The sequence below is a fragment of the Miniopterus schreibersii genome (assembly GCF_964146895.1).
Source record: "Miniopterus schreibersii genome assembly, chromosome: 7".
NCBI classification, from domain to species: domain Eukaryota; kingdom Metazoa; phylum Chordata; class Mammalia; order Chiroptera; family Miniopteridae; genus Miniopterus; species Miniopterus schreibersii.
Genome location: NC_138108.1, coordinates 35,052,809 through 35,071,828, shown reverse-complemented (window position 1 = coordinate 35,071,828; position 19,020 = coordinate 35,052,809). Strand labels below are relative to the sequence as shown.

The window sequence follows — 19,020 nt, the reverse complement described above, 5'->3', positions numbered from 1 at the left end:
AAAAGTGATCAGTTTTTTGTTTGTTTTTAAAGATTTAAAAGTCCTTCCAGGAAAAACTTCCCCCCACTAACCACCAGCTGGATAATTTACTCTGTCCGATCACACAAGCTTTGTTGCTCTGAAGCGCTGCCTACAGATTTTTCCCGTTACAGAGATTTACGTGACATGACGCTGCATTCTCTGGAACATTTCCACTGGCTCTGGAGTGGTTAGTTATTTTCTTTTTCTCCTCCAGGTGCAAAATGGGTTGATAACAACCAGAAGCTGACTTGTCAGCACTGTGCTCCTACTTGAGCTTGGAAAAATACCAACAGAAAACAAACACCACCATCACCGCCAGCTCCATCTGATGTGCTATTTTCTCCCTCCTGGATTGTTTTCTGAAGCACTTTAGATATTTTATACATAGATATTGACATCTTTTTCAGAAATTGCTCCTTCGTTTTGTATATATTTTTAATCGTTCACTCTACACTATTTGCTAAGTCCCTCATTTTGGATTTATTTTGCTATACGGCTAAAAGGAAGATCTAGAATTGGGGTAAATTTTGAATAATTCATTTTTAGTATTCTAATTTTGAAATTCAAGCCTTTTCTTACAACAGAGTCTTTCAAATATATCTCCTTTACTTTTAAAAGAAATTTATTGTATTTATTTGTGTGCTTTTTTCCAATTTTAATTGGTCTTGAATCAGTTTAATTCCATAGATATATATTGATAGTCCATTAAAGGCCAACTAGTAATTTAAGTATCTGAGTTGTAAAAATGAAAAGCTATTATTATCGTTGCCCTCCTGCTAGTAAATATTTGTTCAGTTCTTTGTAATTAATAAAGTAGCCTCATCTGTATTTCTCAGTTAGTAATGACATTAAATATGTATGAAAGGTAGGATTTATCCTATAGATCAGAAAACTAGAGTCCGCAGATCATCCGTGGCCCTACATGAACCAATAATCTAACAAACCCTTTTACTGGCTTATGGTCTGTTGGAGAAGTTGTGATAGTTTTTAGAATGGAAAAGCCCATTCTTCCTGGGAACCATAGGCTTTTTTTTTCCTTCTTATTGTGTCTTACCAATTGACCTGGAACTAAACTTTCTACATTTCATAATTAAGCATAAGGGATAATTTTGCTAGAGGCTGGAGTGGGGAGAAGAACCTGAGTTCTATTTTAATTCTTTGGCATGGACTTCAAACTCAAGTGACCTATGACCAATAAAAGAAGCAAAGCGAAACTCTTTTTAAAGTATTTGGCTCATTTAAAAATAGTTTCTATGTTTCCATCTATACTTCAAAAAAATAACCTTTTATTCTGTAAAAAAATGAGAAAATTACTGAGTTTATGGCAATCTTAAGTACAATCTTTATTTAAAGAACAAGGCATCAGTCTTTTTAAGTAGTTTCATTTTCTTAATTTCTAATAAATTGTAAAATTAAAAATGAAAATAATTTCTCAATTGCTATTTTTTATTATCTTGCCCCTTTTCCATGCCCTCCTGGCCCCAGGATTTGAGGAATAATCATTTTCACTCAGACTTTGTATTGATTAAAAATTTAAAATAATATAAACAAGCATAATCACCCCAGACCTAAATACATAATTGTGGAATATACTATAGGCATTATGGCATTAAAAAAACAATATGCTGCTTAACAAACCAAAGAAAACGTTCTAACTGCTGTTCCCCTCAAACTGAGGAATGATTTTCATTGGATTTCAAAACATCATTTTTCCCAAAAGTAGTGAAGGGGTTTAGGACATACTACCTCCAAATACGGCACCTTGCACATTGAATATTTTAAGCTGAAGGAATCTGAGAAATGGTAGAAGCAGCAAGGTCACCCTGACCTCCCCCCTTCTGCCCTGAAACAGACCACAAAACCCTCATGAAAGAGGTGTCTTCCCTACATGTGGAAGAAAGCAGCATCTCTGTCTCTGAAGACAAAGAGACTCCGAGAAGAATCTGAGCAAACAGGGCTTGTTGAGGGCCCCCAGTTGACTATACTTACCTGGTACTCCTTAAACCTTTATATTCCTCCACGACTGTCCATTCTTTATCACTCCTAGCATAAAAATACTCTGGTCTAACTCTCTCTTCAGATCTTCAGTTTCTTTTAAGGCTCCCGTGTCATGTAAACTTATATTAAATACATCTGTATGCTTTCTTCCTATTAATCGGTCCTCGTAGTTTAATTTTCAGACCCAGCCAGGAGCCCTTAGAGGGTAGAGGAAAACTTTCCTCCCCTACAGTAGCAAAGGTAGAACATGGCTTTCTATAAATCAAAGAAATGAAAGTATGAACTTAAAAGAAAAACAAATAGATTGCAGATGGTTGGCTCAACTTCTCTTTAATATGCCAGGAGCACATCCTCTCTTTTTTCTTTATTTTATAAGAGACTAACACTTGTCACAGGCATTGCAGTAGATGGGCAGGTTTCCCATTACCTCATTCCTGCAGCATGAGTTCTATGGATGTGTTCCCTAATTATATTACTAGATGTTGCTTTCATCTTTCTTCTTTTGCCTTAAGACAATACAGATTTCCCATTTTGACATTTTTACTTATTTGTTATATTTGTCAAACATTATATGGGTCTTTTATTTGCTTTTGAAAACTTGGTTAAGTAAATATTTCCCTATGTTATCACTTCCAAATTATCTTCTATTAAGGAAAAACTAGGTGAGAATGGAGGGAGATGCCCCTAATAAACTAGACAAAGGAAAGAAGGTGAGACTGTCCTCCAAAAAGGTGCAGAGCTGTGGCACCGGCGAGGTGGGGAGAGAAAGGCAGCCAGAGGGAGAGAGCCGCAGGGAGAGGCAAGGCCAGCTCCTGCTTGTCCCGGGCCACACAACTTGCTCTTAATAAGTTCCTGCCCACACTGCCAAGTCAGCTCCACCTGAACGTGTCTTTTGCACCATGACTATTGCTAGCAGCCCTTTTTTCTCTGGTGGGTTTGAAGATTGTGGTTTCAGTGTTGAGCCACCTGGCTTCTAGATTGTATTTGACTTACCACATTTACTGGATGAGTCCGTTCTCCTCACAAGGGCAACTTTCATATTGTGAAAGATCCTCTCCTTTAATTGTTTTCTTCAAAGAAAGCCTTTCTTATTTTGCTGTTGAAGATTCTGTGAAACTGCTGGAGTGTGTGCCCATAGTTTTCTTTTTTGAGAAAACTGCTGTTGTTGCTTCACAGTGTACCTGGATGTCTAATAATGTGTTTTATTTAACAAAGCCTTCTAGGAAGTCTAAAGTTTATTTTATTTTTATGCTGGTATCTTTCTCTTTAATATTTGCATGAAAATTGTCCCCTAAAATCCAATGTCTACATGATATATATCAACATATATATCAATATAGCTATCTGTGTGTATATATACATAGATATATCAATCTATTTCCCTATGTATCCATATCTATCTATGTAATTTTGCCCTTTTCCTCTTCAAGCAAGGTCATAAAGGCTGAAGTCAATGATAATATGATCTTTACTATAGAATGACTGGCCTCGTTTTCACATGGAATAACCTCCCTATCATGTAGACCTTCAGGATATTGCTACTGAAGTGAAAATGATGCTATGTCCTGAAACCTGAAGTAATTTTAAAGAAAGAGAATGGAGCTCCTGGTAGATTCCTATTTTTATAGCTTGTACCATTTCAGTTTTTCGTATGTGTCATTAAGTAGTCTCAGCACCTTACAAGAGCCATTTTATTTAGTCCTTCCAACAATCCTACAAAATAGGTACTCTTACTTTCTCCATTTCATAGATGAGAAAATCAAGGCTTGTCTAAGATTACAGAGACCATATGTAACAAAGGTTAAAATTGGACTGAGAGCCAAACTCAGTCCTTGGATGAGACATTTCTTGCCTTTGGTCTTCCACAGAAATTCAACAAGAAATTAATAACACCTGGATAAATATAAAATTATATTTATAATTATAAATATTATAACACAAAATATTAATTTATGTTCATTGAGAATCAACAATGTGTCAAGTACTGTCTAGATCCTTTTAAATATCCTTCATTATCATTGTGCCATTCTGTCCAAGTCTTCAAGGTGAGGGGTGAGGAAATGTTGAGGTCTGCATTCATCAAACACCATAGACACACTATAAATGGGGTTCATTCTTGCTCCAAAGCTTGTATGGTTCCCACTATTCATCACCAAGGCTACAGGAAATCACCTAGAAAGGTGAGCCTTTCTCCTTAGCAAAGTTGGTAAGATTAGCTACAATTAATAAATATATCACTGCACCAGCAGATCCTTCTCCCCAAGGGTAGATAAGAGACGGACGGGGAGATCTGAATGTTCCTCTTTATGATTCAGGTTTGCTTTTAGTGTGCTATTAAGAATTAATTAAGAATTAATGCACTCTCCATTTGCCTCCTCTGAGAAAGCACTCAAATGGCTTCTTGAGATTGGGTAGATCTAAAGTGCTTGAAAAGTGAGTCTCATTTTTATTTACTAGGGGTGTTATCTGAAAAGGATTAGCTCAGTCATCTATCAAACACTTAGGACAAACAATAATAAACTTTTTCTTCCTGCCTTTAGTCATTTATTCATATTATCTTATTCAACAAATATTTACTGAGCACCTACCATGTGTAAGGATCAGTGTTTCTTTTTTTAAAAAAAAATATTTTTATTGATTTCAGAGGGAGGAAGGAGGAGGGGGAGAGATAGAAGCATAAATGATGAGAGCCACTGATCGGCTGCCTCCCGCACGCCCCCTGCTGGGCATCCAGCCGCAACCCGGAAATGGGCCCTGATGGGAATCCAACCGGATCCCCTGGATCCCAGGGAGGTCGGTGCTGAACCGCTGGGCCGCGCTGGCCGGGCCGCAGCAGTGCTCCTGTAAATGAGCATCTGGCCGCAAGCGTATGGCCTGGAGAGCTGCGATTCTCCAGCGCAGAGGAGCAAAGGTCTGCAGGCGCTGGCCGGGCGAGAAGGGGCTTTGCGGAGAGCCGGCATGCGGACAGATTCTTGGAGGAAGGGGCACGGTGACGGATAAAGATGGCAAAGGGGCAGCACGACCCGCAGGGCTAAAGGGCAGCGGACGCCCAGGAACAGCCGGGCGCAGTGAAGGCTGTGGCCGAAAGGCTGGGGTACAGGTGCGGGCTCTGAAGCCCACCTGTTTAAGCTTCGCCTGGACGCCGGTGGCTCCCAGAGCGAGACGTCCACGCAAGAGCGGCGGCGACTCCTCGGTGCGACCCCGGGCATCCCGGGGCGGGGTCTCGGGGCGGCCCGGCGGTCGGTCGTTTGCGGATCCGCGGAGCAGCCGCGCGCAGCAGGCGGGCGACGGGGCGCTGCGGGCGCCGAGCTGGGGCCCTGGGGCTGCGCCGAGCCTGCCCGGGCTCCCTACGTGGGCGCCCCGCTACCCCGAGCTGGGGGCGGCCATCCCGGGTGTGAGGGGTTGTGGGGAGGGGAGCGAGCAGGGAGGGGAAGAGGGGAGGGAGGGGGAGAGGCGAGGGAGGGGGAGGGGAGAGAGGCGAGGGGGGAGGGGAGAGAGGCGAGGGAGGGGGAGAGGGGAGGGAGGGGGAGAGGGGAGGGAGGGGGAGAGGCGAGGGGGGAGAGGGGAGGGAGGGGGAGAGGCGAGGGAGGGGGAGGGGAGAGAGGCGAGGGGGGAGGGAGGGGAGAGGCGAGGGAGGGGGAGGGGAGAGAGGCGAGGGGGGAGGGGAGAGAGGCGAGGGAGGGGGAGAGGGGAGGGAGGGGGAGAGGGGAGGGAGGGGAGAGGCGAGGGAGGGGGAGGGGAGAGAGGCGAGGGAGGGGGAGGGGGAGGGGAGAGAGGCGAGGGAGGGGGAGGGGAGAGAGGCAAGGGAGGGGGAGGGGAGAGAGGCAAGGGAGGGGGAGAGGCGAGGGAGGGGGGAGAGAGGCAAGGGAGGGGAAGAGGGGAGGGAGGGGGAGGGGGAGGGGAGAGAGGCGAGGGAGGGGGAGGGGAGAGAGGCAAGGGAGGGGGAGGGGAGAGAGGCAAGGGAGGGGGAGAGGCGAGGGAGGGGGAGGGGAGAGAGGCGAGGGAGGGGGAGAGGTGAGGGAGGGGGGAGAGAGGCAAGGGAGGGGAAGAGGGGAGGGAGGGGAGAGAGGCGAGGGGGAGGGGAGAAATGTGAGGGAGGGGGAGGGGGAGAGGGGAGGGAGGGGGAGAGGGGAGGGAGGGGAGAGAGGCGAGGGAGGGGGAGAGGGGAGGGAGGGGGAGAGGGGAGGGAGGGGAGAGAGGCGAGGGAGGGGGAGGGGGAGGGGAGAGAGGCGAGGGAGGGGGAGGGGAGAGAGGCGAGGGAGGGGGAGGGGAGAGAGGCAAGGGAGGGGGAGAGGCGAGGGAGGGGGAGGGGAGAGAGGCAAGGGAGGGGGAGAGGTGAGGGAGGGGGGAGAGAGGCAAGGGAGGGGAAGAGGGGAGGGAGGGGAGAGAGGCGAGGGAGGGGGAGGGGAGAAATGTGAGGGAGGGGGAGGGGAGAGAGGCGAGGGAGGGGGGAGGGGAGAGAGGGGAGGGAGGGGGGAGGGGAGAGAGGGGAGGGAGGGGGAGGCGAGGGAGGGGGAGGGGAGAGAGGCAAGGGAGGGGAGTGGCAAGGGAGAGGGGAGGGGAGAGAGGCGAGGGAGGGGGAGGGGAGAGAGGCAAGGGAGGGGAGTGGCAAGGGAGAGGGGAGGGGGAGAGGCGAGGGAGGGGGAGGGGAGAGAGGCGAGGGAGGGGGAGGGGAGAGAGGCGAGGGAGAGGGGAGGGGAGAGAGGCGGGGGAGGGGGAGAGGCGAGGGAGAGGGGAGGGGGGAGAGGCGAGGGAGGGGGAGGGGGAGAGGCGAGGGAGAGGGGAGGGGAGAGAGGCGAGGGAGAGGGGAGGGGAGAGAGGCGTGGGAGGGGGAGGGGGAGGGGAGAGAGGCGAGGGAGAGGGGAGGGGAGAGAGGCGAGGGGGGAGGGGAGAGGCGAGGGAGAGGGGAGGGGAGAGAGGCGTGGGAGGGGGAGGGGAGAGAGGCGAGGGAGAGGGGAGGGGAGAGAGGCGTGGGAGGGGGAGGGGGGAGAGGCGAGGAGGGGCGGCGGGACGGCGGATGGGCCTGCGAAGCCGAGAGTATTCCGCCCGCCCCTTGGCGGAGAAGGCGTGCTGACCTCTTGGGGGGGCCAGGAGAAGCTGTTTCTAAGATCAAGGGTCCAAGAAATGAAGGACAGTCACTAGAGCAGGGTGCAGGAAAGGAAGAGGAAAGAGCTGGAAGCACAGCAGCCAGGCACCGAGCACAGGTGAGAGGGTCAAGATCTCACAATGCAACGTTCCTCGAATAGAAAGAAGAAATAGGCCGATAATGTTCATAGAAATAATATGGTTTAACTTTAAATGGACTCAAACGCCATTCCATAGTAGGTTCTCAACCACTGAAGAAATCACAGACCATACCCAGGTCAGCAATCTCTTGGGAGCTGGTTTGCTTTAGTTTTCAGAGAGCAGCAGTCTTGAGAGCCTAAAAGCCTCTTATTTAGTGGTGGGGGGGGGGGGGGGCACGACGACACATGGCCTAATGCATAGTGGGGGTTTAGAATTGCCTCCATAATATTTCATTATTGTGTAGAAGTTATATAAACAGAAATATCCCAGTTTTCTTCTGAAAATGCCAACTCCAGTTTAGTAGGTCTGGATGGGCCTGAGAGACTTCATTTCTAAGAGGTTCCCAGCAAAGGTCTAGACCAAATAGTCGTGGTTTTTTGAAAAGCAAACATTTAAGGTCACATATTAAGCATGGGAAAGAATTCCTCCATCCACAGACATCTGCTGTAAGACATGATGTAACTGGTCACCAAAGCACACCTGCCCCTGCCATTGGTCGCTGGAAACTCTGCCCTATCAGAGGGGTAGATTTTAGGGACAAGCACCTGGATAAAGAACAAAGAGAAGAATGGAATAAGTGGCAGGACAGGAGGTAATAGACATGGTGGGTGGAGAAGAAAGGCAGATCCTCCCACAGTGGCCAGAGTCAGTCTAGCCTAATGGTTTGGGGAGCCACACTCCCTTAGACTTCAAATCTGGGCCCCTCCACTTACTAACTGCATGATCTTACACAAATTACTTTACTTTTTTCTTTTTTTGCCACAGTTCTTCCTCCATAGATGGGGATAACAATTCCTCAAAGAGTAGTTATAAGGAGTAAAAAAAGAGAATGTCAGAAAATAATGTAATGCATTAATGATATTATAATAAACTATAATAAACACTAAATAATTGTAATCTTTGACTATAAGAAATAAAAATGTATCAGCTTGAGATGCAAAGGAAGCTCTCCAACCATCACAAGTATTAAGAAAACAACCTAGAAATTTATTAATGTTACTAAAGCATAAATAGCCCCAAATAGATATTTAAGTATACATGTTGGTCCATATATAAGATTTGTATCTTAAATATTTGGGATTCCATCCAAAGAAATGACATGTATGTAATGTGGGACATTATTAGGAGTTTGCTTTTTGACTAAAATATATATAGTCTTTATTGTTTAAGGCTTGCACTAAATTGTGGCTAAGCATTGCAATATTTAGAAAAGCAATTAGAGAACAGAAGGTTTAATATAGCTTCTAAAGGAAATACGTGTTTTATATCTAAGTTATATTTCTAAATAAAAATAAGGCCTTTGAAAGCTTTTTAGTATCATGTAGAAATTTATCATGGAATCACATTTAAAGTAAAATATCAGTTGTCTCATATATCTGATAATAAGATACATTTTTACATTTTCATCAGGGATTCTTTAACATCTTGGAGACACTGCCTGAGAGGTGATATAAATTGTGCCAATTACATTTATTTCAATTAATTGCAACTCTCTAGGTCTTTACCTGGGCTTGAAGCTCTTCTTTATTATTCTCAGATATTACGTTACTCACATGGGTCCTTCACAAAGCTTTCCTTTCTACTGTGCTTCTGCCCCACCCTACATAGATATAGTAGAAAGAAAAGCAGATCTTTGGTGCTAGAGAGACCTGGGACCGAATCTGGTACGGCCTTCACCACCTGAGGCCTGCATGGCCTTAGATAAGGCTCTTTCTCTGAGACCTGGTTTCCTCACTCATGTCAATACCCACTGTAGTGGATAATTGAAGATTAGAGATAATGTTTGTTAAGAGTCTGCATTGAGGCTGTTCATAGAAAATACGCAATGAATATGACTTGTTATTATTTATTACTGAAGTGTCAACTCATGTGCCACCTATTCTAAGAAGCATTCTTGGAAGCCCTGAAGATGGAATCAGTTTTTACCTCCTTTAATATCCAGAGGTGCATTTTACTTGCACCTGGTTACTTTTATATGTGGCATTTTAATTACTTGATGTATAGATTATGTCTTCTATAAGTGTGACATCTCTAGAGGAAAAATGTAGGTTTCCCGATTCCCATGTACACCATGCAGCTAGCCAGGAGCTTGCAAATAATAGGTGCAATATCGAATATTCAGCGAATATTTCTTTAATAGAGCAAAAATCACTTTCTGACAGGACTCACGTCAATTTTTAGTTGGTGTACTTCTGGTTTTCCCAACTTTTCCCTGCCCCACCAAATTGAATTACACCAGACACCAAATGTTTGACAATCTTTTCCCTCAAGTACGATTTATTTAACAGTCATATATAAGAAGAAATACAGAGAATTACAGCAGAATAAAAACGCAAGAAATGTAGCCTGTCATATTAAAGTGGAATAAAAGAGGCACTGGCTAAGTGAAAAGGCCTGTGAAAATGTTAGATATACGTTGGGTAGCTGAGGATAAAAGTGCAAAGCAGGACACTGAGGACGCAGCGGCCTAACCCACCAGTCTCTTTCTGAGGGTGACTCAGTGCCGATGCTTGCAGAGGGTGGCCCTGGTGACCCGGCTCCGACTCCCCCAGTCACCACTAGTCGGAAGCTGTCTGAGAGGGAGAAGGAAGAAGGGAGGAAGCAGAAAGGAGCTGAGTAGCTGAAAGGAGGGGATGGGGGAGGGGGAGGGAGAGCAGGACAGGAAAAGTGCGTGGTCAGGGTGACAAGTCTTCTGAGAGATGGAGCGTGCTTCTCCACTCCTGGGAGTTCAGCCACAGTCCTCTAGCGGTCACGTAACCTGGAAAATTAGGTTAAAGCCCACGGACAAAGTTGATAAATTCATTATATGACTCAATTTTTTTTTAGTAACAAAGTCTATAGCTCTTCAGGTATTAATAGGAACAAAGTGGACATTTTCCCATGACCACGGAGGAGTGTTTCAATTTACTGCTCCCTCGAGAGGCTCTGTAGCTTTCCTGAAAGACAACTGGCTCAAATAGGAACAAAAGGAAGCAGACTTTCCAGAGGCAGATTCTATTTTAAATGCGGAATGTTTTCTAGCTGGTAAATAGCTACTTAAAGAAAAGACATTGAAAGCAGGAGTTATAGTGTCTCCATAAATAAAAAACCTTTTTTAAAGGACAAAAAGTCACCATGATGTACATATCGATAAATTTCCCCCAACACATCATTATAGATCAATCTTTACTGCTTACATTTAAAATATCAATTGCATTATAATACCTATGGTACAATTCAATTATGTAGCTGTCTTCTACACAAGATTCAGGTGAAACAGAAGCTAAGAACTTTATTCACAGAACATTTAAAAGCGCTTTATACACAGTTTCTGCACAAATATATCTTTAGTCAGAATGAGGATACCTAATATGCATATAGAATATGGCTTACACATTAAAAGAGATCTAAGTTGTGAGTTATAAAATCTCACTCTTTAGACTTAAAAGCTTCTGGTTGTATCCATTTCTAAAATATTGCTTAGCATCGTGGAACCCAGAAAAGCAGCAGGCACAACAGAAAACTCTTTAGGATGGATGGACATGCCCTCCTTCCCTTTAATTGATGGCTACTCTTGATTTTTTCCATCCAGTTTCTGCCTTTCACAAGAACAAAGTCACTTAGTCTCACAATCATTGAAGTGTTTACAGTGAAAAGTTACACCTAACTGTGCTTGACTTTTCTTGTCAGCTAATAACAAATAAAGGCAGTTCTTCAGTTTGGAGCAAAGGAAAGGCTCTGCACATGCTCAGGCAAAACATGACAAGGAAGCAGAGTCTCCAAGGGTGGTGGCTTGTTTCTGTGTAGGAAAATGTCAAGTCACATCAAATAATGTTATCTGTACAGAAGAGTGTGGGCTTCCATTCTCATGGGTATTTTTGAATACACATCTCTCTCTCTCTCTCTCTCTCTCTCTCTCTCTCTCTCTCTCTCACACACACACACACACACACACACACACACACACACACACACTTCTTGTCACTTATCGCTTGGCCTGTTGTGTATTCTGTTATATCCTAATGATATCAGCACCCCCAAAGGCAAAGTTCCATTCTCAGTTCTTTTGTCTGCCTCCCGCCGGGGAAGGTTCTTGTCGTCCTGGATTGCGGGTGATGTGTGACCTCGGTGCTGATGGAGCCCATGTGGTGAGGCGTCAGTGCGTTGAAGCCCCAGGCATGGGTGCAGGCTGGTCCCCTGCTTTCCAGGACAGTTTTCACTGTGGGTTTCCAGTGAACGATGAGCGTTATGATGGCGTGTTTAGCAGGTCACAGGGCCAAGGCTCTGATGTTCCATGGTCGTTTTAGGACTTCACAGCTTCTCAATAGTCCTGCCTCTCATTCTGTTCCCATGTATTTAAAATAACAAGGACGATCTAAATGACCTGTTCCTCAGAGCTGTAAAAAATATTTTTCCATAATTTTGTTTTTGCTTTCCTTTTATTTAAGACCTTAAAAAAATTGTAGTTATAGCACTCTGTGTAAAACAATGGAAGAAGATAAATTTTTAAAATGCCTCATCTTCTGCGCATGTATTGCACCATAACCTATGCTATAACTAGGTTCAAAATGATGCCAATTTAAAACCATCCAACTTTTGTCTTAAAAAATTTCTCTGGATTGATTGAAGAAGGCCAAATTGTGGAGGAAAAATGATGGCAGAAGTACTGGCTAAAAACTCTGATAGCAAATTTGAGCACATTTATTTGGCCAGAGCCACTAGTACAGAATTTATGGACTTCTTACTCATTCCTTACACAGGAGTCCACAAAAATGGCCCGATCCAAGTGTGTGGTGAAAGAGGAGAATACAGTTCTGCAGAAAGTTGAGGAATTAGGATGTTTTAGTACTGTTCTCATTATCCTGAAATAAAATTCAAATGAATATGAATATTGTGTCTTAGTCATATACAGACATTAATTACTGTGTTGCAGTTTCCCAATGGACTTTATATACCTTGTCGAAAATAAGCGATTTGTCAGTATATAATAGATAATGATTTCATATCAGTTGGAATTCCTCTTTCTATTTCTTCTCGTGTGTGTGTGTGTGTGTGTGTGTGTGTGTGTGTGTGTGTGTGTGTTTTGATCCCAGTAAAAACGTTGATCCTTTGGATCAGAAGTCACACAGTTAAATAGCTATACAGGCCTGGCAGGTAATATAAACGAGTTAAGTGGGCCTGTGTAAGTGTAAAAAAACTAGAGTCACAAGGACTGTAGCGAACTAAAGAGCATAAGCCCTGCCTAAAGATATTCAAAAAGATATTTTAAATCAGTGTGAAAGTCAAACACTGCAAATGCACAGGCTAAATCCAGCCCACAAACCATCAGTTTTTAACCTTGTTGCAAAATACACTCAATGCTAAAGAGCCCATGGGCCAAATCTGACCCTCAAACATGTTTTGTTTGGTCCATACAGTGTTTTAAGAAAAACTCTGAGCCAACATTAAACATTGGAAGACTTTTTTACCCCTCAAAATCTCTTAACCAATAGGTACACCTGGAAACACTGGGCCCTCACTCTTACATGGTGAAAATCTGCCAGAACTAAAGGGTGGCTGGTTGTAGCCCCTGGGTTGGGTGTGCTGTGCCCTCTGTTTCTGAGACTGACCAATCCTGTTTTCTTCCAGACACCACACCTGAGTCAGTCGCCAATTGTTACCACTCCTATTGTTTCCTGACCTCCCCCCTGCCATCATTTAAGAGACCTGCCTATTCCTTGCAGGCACGTGAATTTCACCTCCTTGATTCCTGGGAGATTGTGCACTGAAGGCAGGGCTTTCTCAAGCTGAGAAGAAAGCTAATGAACTTAGCAGGGCCTGATGAAAAAATAAAAACAATTGTCTATCCTTTGCTGGCTGCTAGGGTCTGAATCTTGCTGTTTAACTTGAGTAGGTCTTAAACTTTTCCAGCATTGGGGTTTTTTTAGTTAGGAAGAGAGAGAGAGTTCATTAACTGCCAAATGAATCCCATCAAAATCTTTTACTGATGAGATGCCAGAATCTTCCAGATAATTTTCTTTTTTTGCTTTAGACATTTTCATACTTGTAATTTTTACAAACATACTGAAAACCTGTGTTTCTTACACATAATTTTTGGAAAACGTTTATAAATATCCAACTTGACATCACAAATGCATAGGAAATGCTGATCTTAAACTTTTTCTTTTGAAGCCATATAGTTAGTGTGCTGGCTTGGAGGTGTTTGGTAGGAAAGAGTCTTGCTTAATTTTTTTAAGCTCAGTTTTCTAATGGCGTTTACTTGACAACAAAACCTTTTGAACTTAAACATCTATGAATACTCCACTGAATTAGTTTTCCTTAAAATATACTTTGAGTGATCCATTATATATCGTCAGGACTCAGGAACTCTTCTAAAAACAGCTGTGAGCTCTAAAGGTAATAAATGTATAGTTTGGATGAAGGGAAAGGAGAGAAGTTGCTGTAGCTAATATAAGAAAATATATTAAAATGGTTAAATATAGAGATGGGTTTTAGTTGCTGAACAGCCACTTTGTGGCTTGATTTCTACCCAACCTTCATATGTAAAATAGGAACCACAGTCACTAACGCTGGCTTTGTTGAGTGAGATAATCTGTGTAAGATTACACTTACACTTGAAAGTTGCTATTAATGAGACTGTTACTATCAATAAGTCTTATAACCAAGTGGAGAATACTGAGAAAGGAATCATCTTAAAAACTAATCACATTTTTTACTCTTTTATATCTAAAGCATCCTTTGAGGAGCTATGATAACATTTCAGATTCTTGGTATGGTGCCCTCAGCATCTTCTCTTGCCCCCACCATCACTCCAACAGCAAGATGAATTATAACACCTGGGCTTTGGTTCTTACTTTTTAAAGGAGACACTAAGACATCTCCACTACAAATAGACATCCCTCCCTTCTAAGTACCTGCCCTCCTCTGAAGGCCCAATACAGTGGTTCTCCACTTTAGTTTACAGAAATATCAACAGATGAGTTTATTAAAAATTCAGATTCCCAAGGCATCACTCCCAAAGTTAATAATTTAGTAGATCGAAGTCGAGCCCTAGAAGCTGAATTTTTAAGAGAACTATTAAGGCACATGTCCATGGATTTTAGCAAATATTGATGTTTCCTTTATAATACGTACTTGTTTTGTTATTATCACCCATTGTAACATTTATATTTCCTACATGAAGTAGAAAAAGAAATCAGAGTTAAACTTCTGCATTGACTATAGCCTATTATTTTTGAAGGACTGAAATGTTTTGGTAAGTATAATTTTTATTGAAAAGCAAGTTAAGAACTTTTTAAAACGGTAAATATTTAAGATTTTGCCTCAGGAGATAGAAAACAGATTTTTCTTAAAAGAATCCAAGAGGGCATTAACTTTGCCCTTAGTGATATTCTACAAACCATTCATTTCAGAAATTAGGTTTCTTATTTAAAAAATAATACTTGCCTCTCATGTTAAAAATGACAGAAGCCTTTATGGTGTTTCAAACCTATGAATGTGTATCAGCACATTTTTCTCCAGCATTTCCTTGACCTTCTGAATTCTTACGAAGATCAGGTTCACCTAGAAAACAAGCAAATAGAATCAAAATGGCCTGTGAAAAAAACAAATAAGATCAGAAACTGAAGCAATTAGTAAAATTTGAAGGCTCTTATACAATGGATTTTGTGGCACATATCTCCAAAGATAGCAAACATTTTCTTTTCAGCCAGTAGAATTTATAGATATTACAAGCCATATTCTGGCCATTACACAACTTTGTGAAGTTGCATTTAATCTGGAAAGAGAGAAATGAAACAGATGAGACATGTTTAAACATCTCTTAAATCAACTAAAATTATGCATTTTTCTTGAATATTTTTAATTGAAACAAAATTTTTCAAACCTTCTAATGATCAGTGTCTTTAGCACACATTGCTTAGTTGCTATGAATTTAAAACAAATGGGTATAAGAGAATAGTAATGTTTAAGATAAGATGTAATCTGCCAAAACAAACTAATGGATTTTATGATCTTAGAATCACTCAGATTCCATATAAACCTTGAAAAAGAAGAGAAAACTTTGCATGGAAAATGTTCCAACATTTCTGGAAAGGTTGCAGAGAATCTATCAAAAACAGAAATATAAAGCAAGATGTACAGTTAAAAGAGTCTTATATGAGAAAGAAAGTAAACAAAAGACACAGAAATTAACTTTTGAGTCAATTACTCAAACTACCTGGATATTTCAGGAAATAGTTTTACACACGATGAACTGCTCTTTCTGTCTGAACCTTGATTGAAAATATATTAACAGTTAAACCTTGCACCAATTTAACTTTGAGATAATTCCTTCAACATCTATTGTAAGACTGCATTATTTCAGTTGCAACAGATTTTCTATTGAGGCTATAAAATTAGTGAACATATAGAACTTATGAGGTGTTATGACAAAGCAAATTAATTTTGCCTCCCACTTAATTTTTAAAACATATTCAATGGGGAATGCTTATCTTTTGTACCAGGATAAAATTTCAATTAGTGTCATGACTTTTCTGATCACTCTTAGATAATAAAAAATTGTGTGGTCATTAAGTTGCCAAAATCTCAACTCAAGATGTTAGAAGGTCTGATTACATAAACACACGTCAATCTTAAAACAAAGACAATATTTCTTTCCAACATTGGGCTTGTTAAAGAGCCCAGAAATGGTGTGAGCATGGCTGATGTTTCATTTTTTTGTTCACCCTTCGGCAAATGGCTAACCTTGGCCTCCTGAGCTGTAGAAAGGAGAGAAGGCGGCTGAGAGGAGCAGCAAAGTTTATTCTTGACAAGTACCACTATCAGACGTTTAGAGATGATTCTTCTGTGAGCACACTCAGGGGCTCTTCAGGGACTTCTTGCCAAGGACAATGGCTAGAGACTTGGGAATGGGCATATGAAACTCTGGTTCCTTCACAATGTCCATAGACTCTAAAATTTTGTTGGTACCTTTCCAGATTCTGTCTGCTAAGATACTATCTCCCTTCCAAATATGGGAGGAATGTATTTGGTTCACATGAAACACTTGTGAGGCAAATGTTCCCATTAGTTACTTGAGGAAAGGCTGAAGTCTACTTTGGCTCGTCTGTCATCATCTAACCCTTTATATTTCTCATGTAAGAACTGGACTCCATTCCCCAAATCCCCTTAACTTCAAGCTTCCCAACAGTTCTGGTGAAGCTTTCTTCCCTTGATTTGAAATGAAGAGAGAAGCATTTCTACACCTTTCCTAATAGCAGAGAGCTCATTAAAGAAATCTGACTCACAAACCCTTTTTCAACGTTGACCTGACCCTGTCACTGTTTGACTTGGATGGGAGCTATAAGAATCCTATAATTGGTTTCTGAAACTACTTTGAAATTTTGGCTTCTCAAGTCAGTTTGTTTCTGACATTTATTATCTTTGAGTCTTGGTTAAACTTCTGCCTTAACATTCTGTTCCTTATGACCAGATTAGAAAAAAACAAGACAGACTAGACAGAACAGAACAGAGTGGAAAGAATACACTGAATTAAAAGAGAGGAATATAAGTCATTAATTCCTTGGTTCTCAAAAATGTTCAGAGAACTTTTTACACTGGGCAAAGGATACTGAGGTCCACCTACCACCAAATGCTATTACATCTAGTGGGTAAAGAATTTAGCAGTAACAAAAGAGTGGACAAGGAAAACAATCATTAAATGATAACACTGCCGTAATTACAAAAAAATGCAAATTTATACACAGATTACGTAGAGGAGTAATCCTATACATGTAATTAGAAAAACAGCATCTAGTAAAAACCAGCATCTAGTAAAAACCAGGACTAACTCGAGACAAGAATTTTGCAGCACTGAAAACAAAGTGTTTTCCTTGAAAAACTGTAAAATTCCAGATGTTTTCAGGAGCACATACACAACACTGTCAAGCAACTGCATGGCAGCCAGATTGCTTAGGAAAATACTGGAGTCCTCAGCAAATTCAAATCACATTACTTTTACTTAATAACTCTTTAGTTGTTGAATCTTTTACAATGAACTTGGATAATGCTACTTGGAAATAACCCTTGAGTCATCTGCCCAAGGTTTCAAGACTATCAAGTGGCTAGATCCCTCTAACAAAGGCAACCAGAATCTTCACCTCTGGTTCTACTATTTCCTAAACTACATCCATGTGCATATCACTCTTACCACTTATGCCAATTTATGTGACATCTATCCTTAGTTACCTAATAACTGTCCTTAAATAGACTTTAAATCTACCCTCTTTAAAAATTAGTTTTGTGCTAAATATAAATTTCCAAAGAAATAACAAATTTGATATGGCCATTGTATTTTTCCAATACACAGAATTCACAATGAACAAAAAGACCATCTCTTCTGTAAATATGTATTTTTTAATTAATTTAATGGTTTATATTTGTACTTATCTATATTTCTCACTTTTTTGACCCAGCAATCCTTGCATGTGAGTAGGACAACCATCACCATGATTTTCATCTTTGAAATGAGGAACACATGGTCAGGGGGAACGACAGATTAGCCAAGGCACCATAGCCTGGGTGAGTTTGAGAGACAGAACCAAAAATTATCCCTCGGAAATATATTCTAGTTAATTTTCCCTATTTAGTAGCAACAGCATGTAGTTTTGAAAAATACTTAGCTCTAAATTGCTTCCTGCATTCTTTTCAATAGAAATACTATTTCTGAGTTATACTACATTCTCATTTCTTCATGGAAAAAATATCACCATTGTTATGTATAGCAGTATTTTCTCATGCAGGTAGACCCATCTAGGTTGCTTTAGTTTTAGAAATCTTTGACACCATGGGGAAAATACTCTTGATTTAAATACATCAAGAAAGGAAATAGTTGTGAGCATGTTTTCTGCCTGAGGGTGAATTTTGTTGTGTGCATTAAGATAACAGTAAGTGAAGGGAGGACTGAACACTAAGCACCAAGGGCTATGAGAAGAAAACCTCCACCACTTCCCAACTTGTAAAGATAAAGTAATACCTTATTTCACAAAGTGTTATATAAGATACAAATCAAGAAATAGCTAAATGATTTCTCAGTCCACCAAAGCAAGACAAAACACAGTGTTTTGCATTAACAAAGTCCAGAATGAATCCACATGCCCAATGCACCTAAAGATGTAGCAAGTTCTACAGGTGATCTATGGAAAACGAAAGGTGTCTAGGTATAGTCAGCTGCCATTCATAAAATTATACTCAACATGGGAAGCTAATACCATGTCAGCCAGAAAATCTTAGTCTTTAAGTTCCACTGAAACTAAAGAGTTTAAACAATGTAGGAGGTAGTGGAGCCAGTTGCTTGAAAGGATTCAGTCTAAAATTGGGTCTAGAGGGTGTTTTGGTGGCATGCAGGTAGCAATGTGTTGCTAATACGGGGAGCAACAAGGTGGAGCAAAGGCAGGTGATCAGAAAGAAAGAGATGTGCTAAGGAAGATGTGAAGCCCAGTTGAGGAAACTTGAGTCAGAGTCCCTAACCCACTGGCTGAGCAAACATTTCTCCTTCAGTGTCCTTCTTTTTAGAGGAAGTCTCTAATGCTTATCAAAACGCTAATGTTCCTAAAAGGGGTTTATGTAGTTGAATCACGGATCTTTTGAAAAGGAAGCAGGCTCTGGTGGCAGGGGACCTGATGAGAATGTAAGGGCACTGATTATCTTTGAAGGCAGGGAATTTGGCAGGGTGGCAATGAAGAAAGGTCTGGAGTA

The 19,020-nt window shown here is 41.7% G+C and overlaps 1 protein-coding gene across 8 annotated transcripts in view; it reads right to left on the bottom strand.

Moving 5' to 3' along the window:
• Positions 1–9,419: 9,419 nt before the first annotated feature.
• The window catches only part of PDE1A (phosphodiesterase 1A), a 237,941-nt gene continuing 228,340 nt past the window's right edge, over positions 9,420–19,020 (bottom strand). For 4 of the 8 annotated variants that reach the window (XM_081141874.1, XM_081141873.1, XM_081141871.1 and 1 more), the window contains 2 exons: positions 14,731–14,847; positions 9,420–11,681 (listed from right to left, as the gene is read on the bottom strand). In XM_081141874.1, the coding sequence (XP_080998000.1) occupies positions 14,774–14,847 (74 nt within the window). In that variant the 3' untranslated portion in view covers positions 9,420–11,681; positions 14,731–14,773. Of the gene's footprint in view, positions 12,147–14,730; positions 14,848–19,020 lie in introns of all 8 variants that reach the window. The other 4 variants (XM_081141875.1, XM_081141876.1, XM_081141872.1 and 1 more) reach the window with 1 other exon arrangement.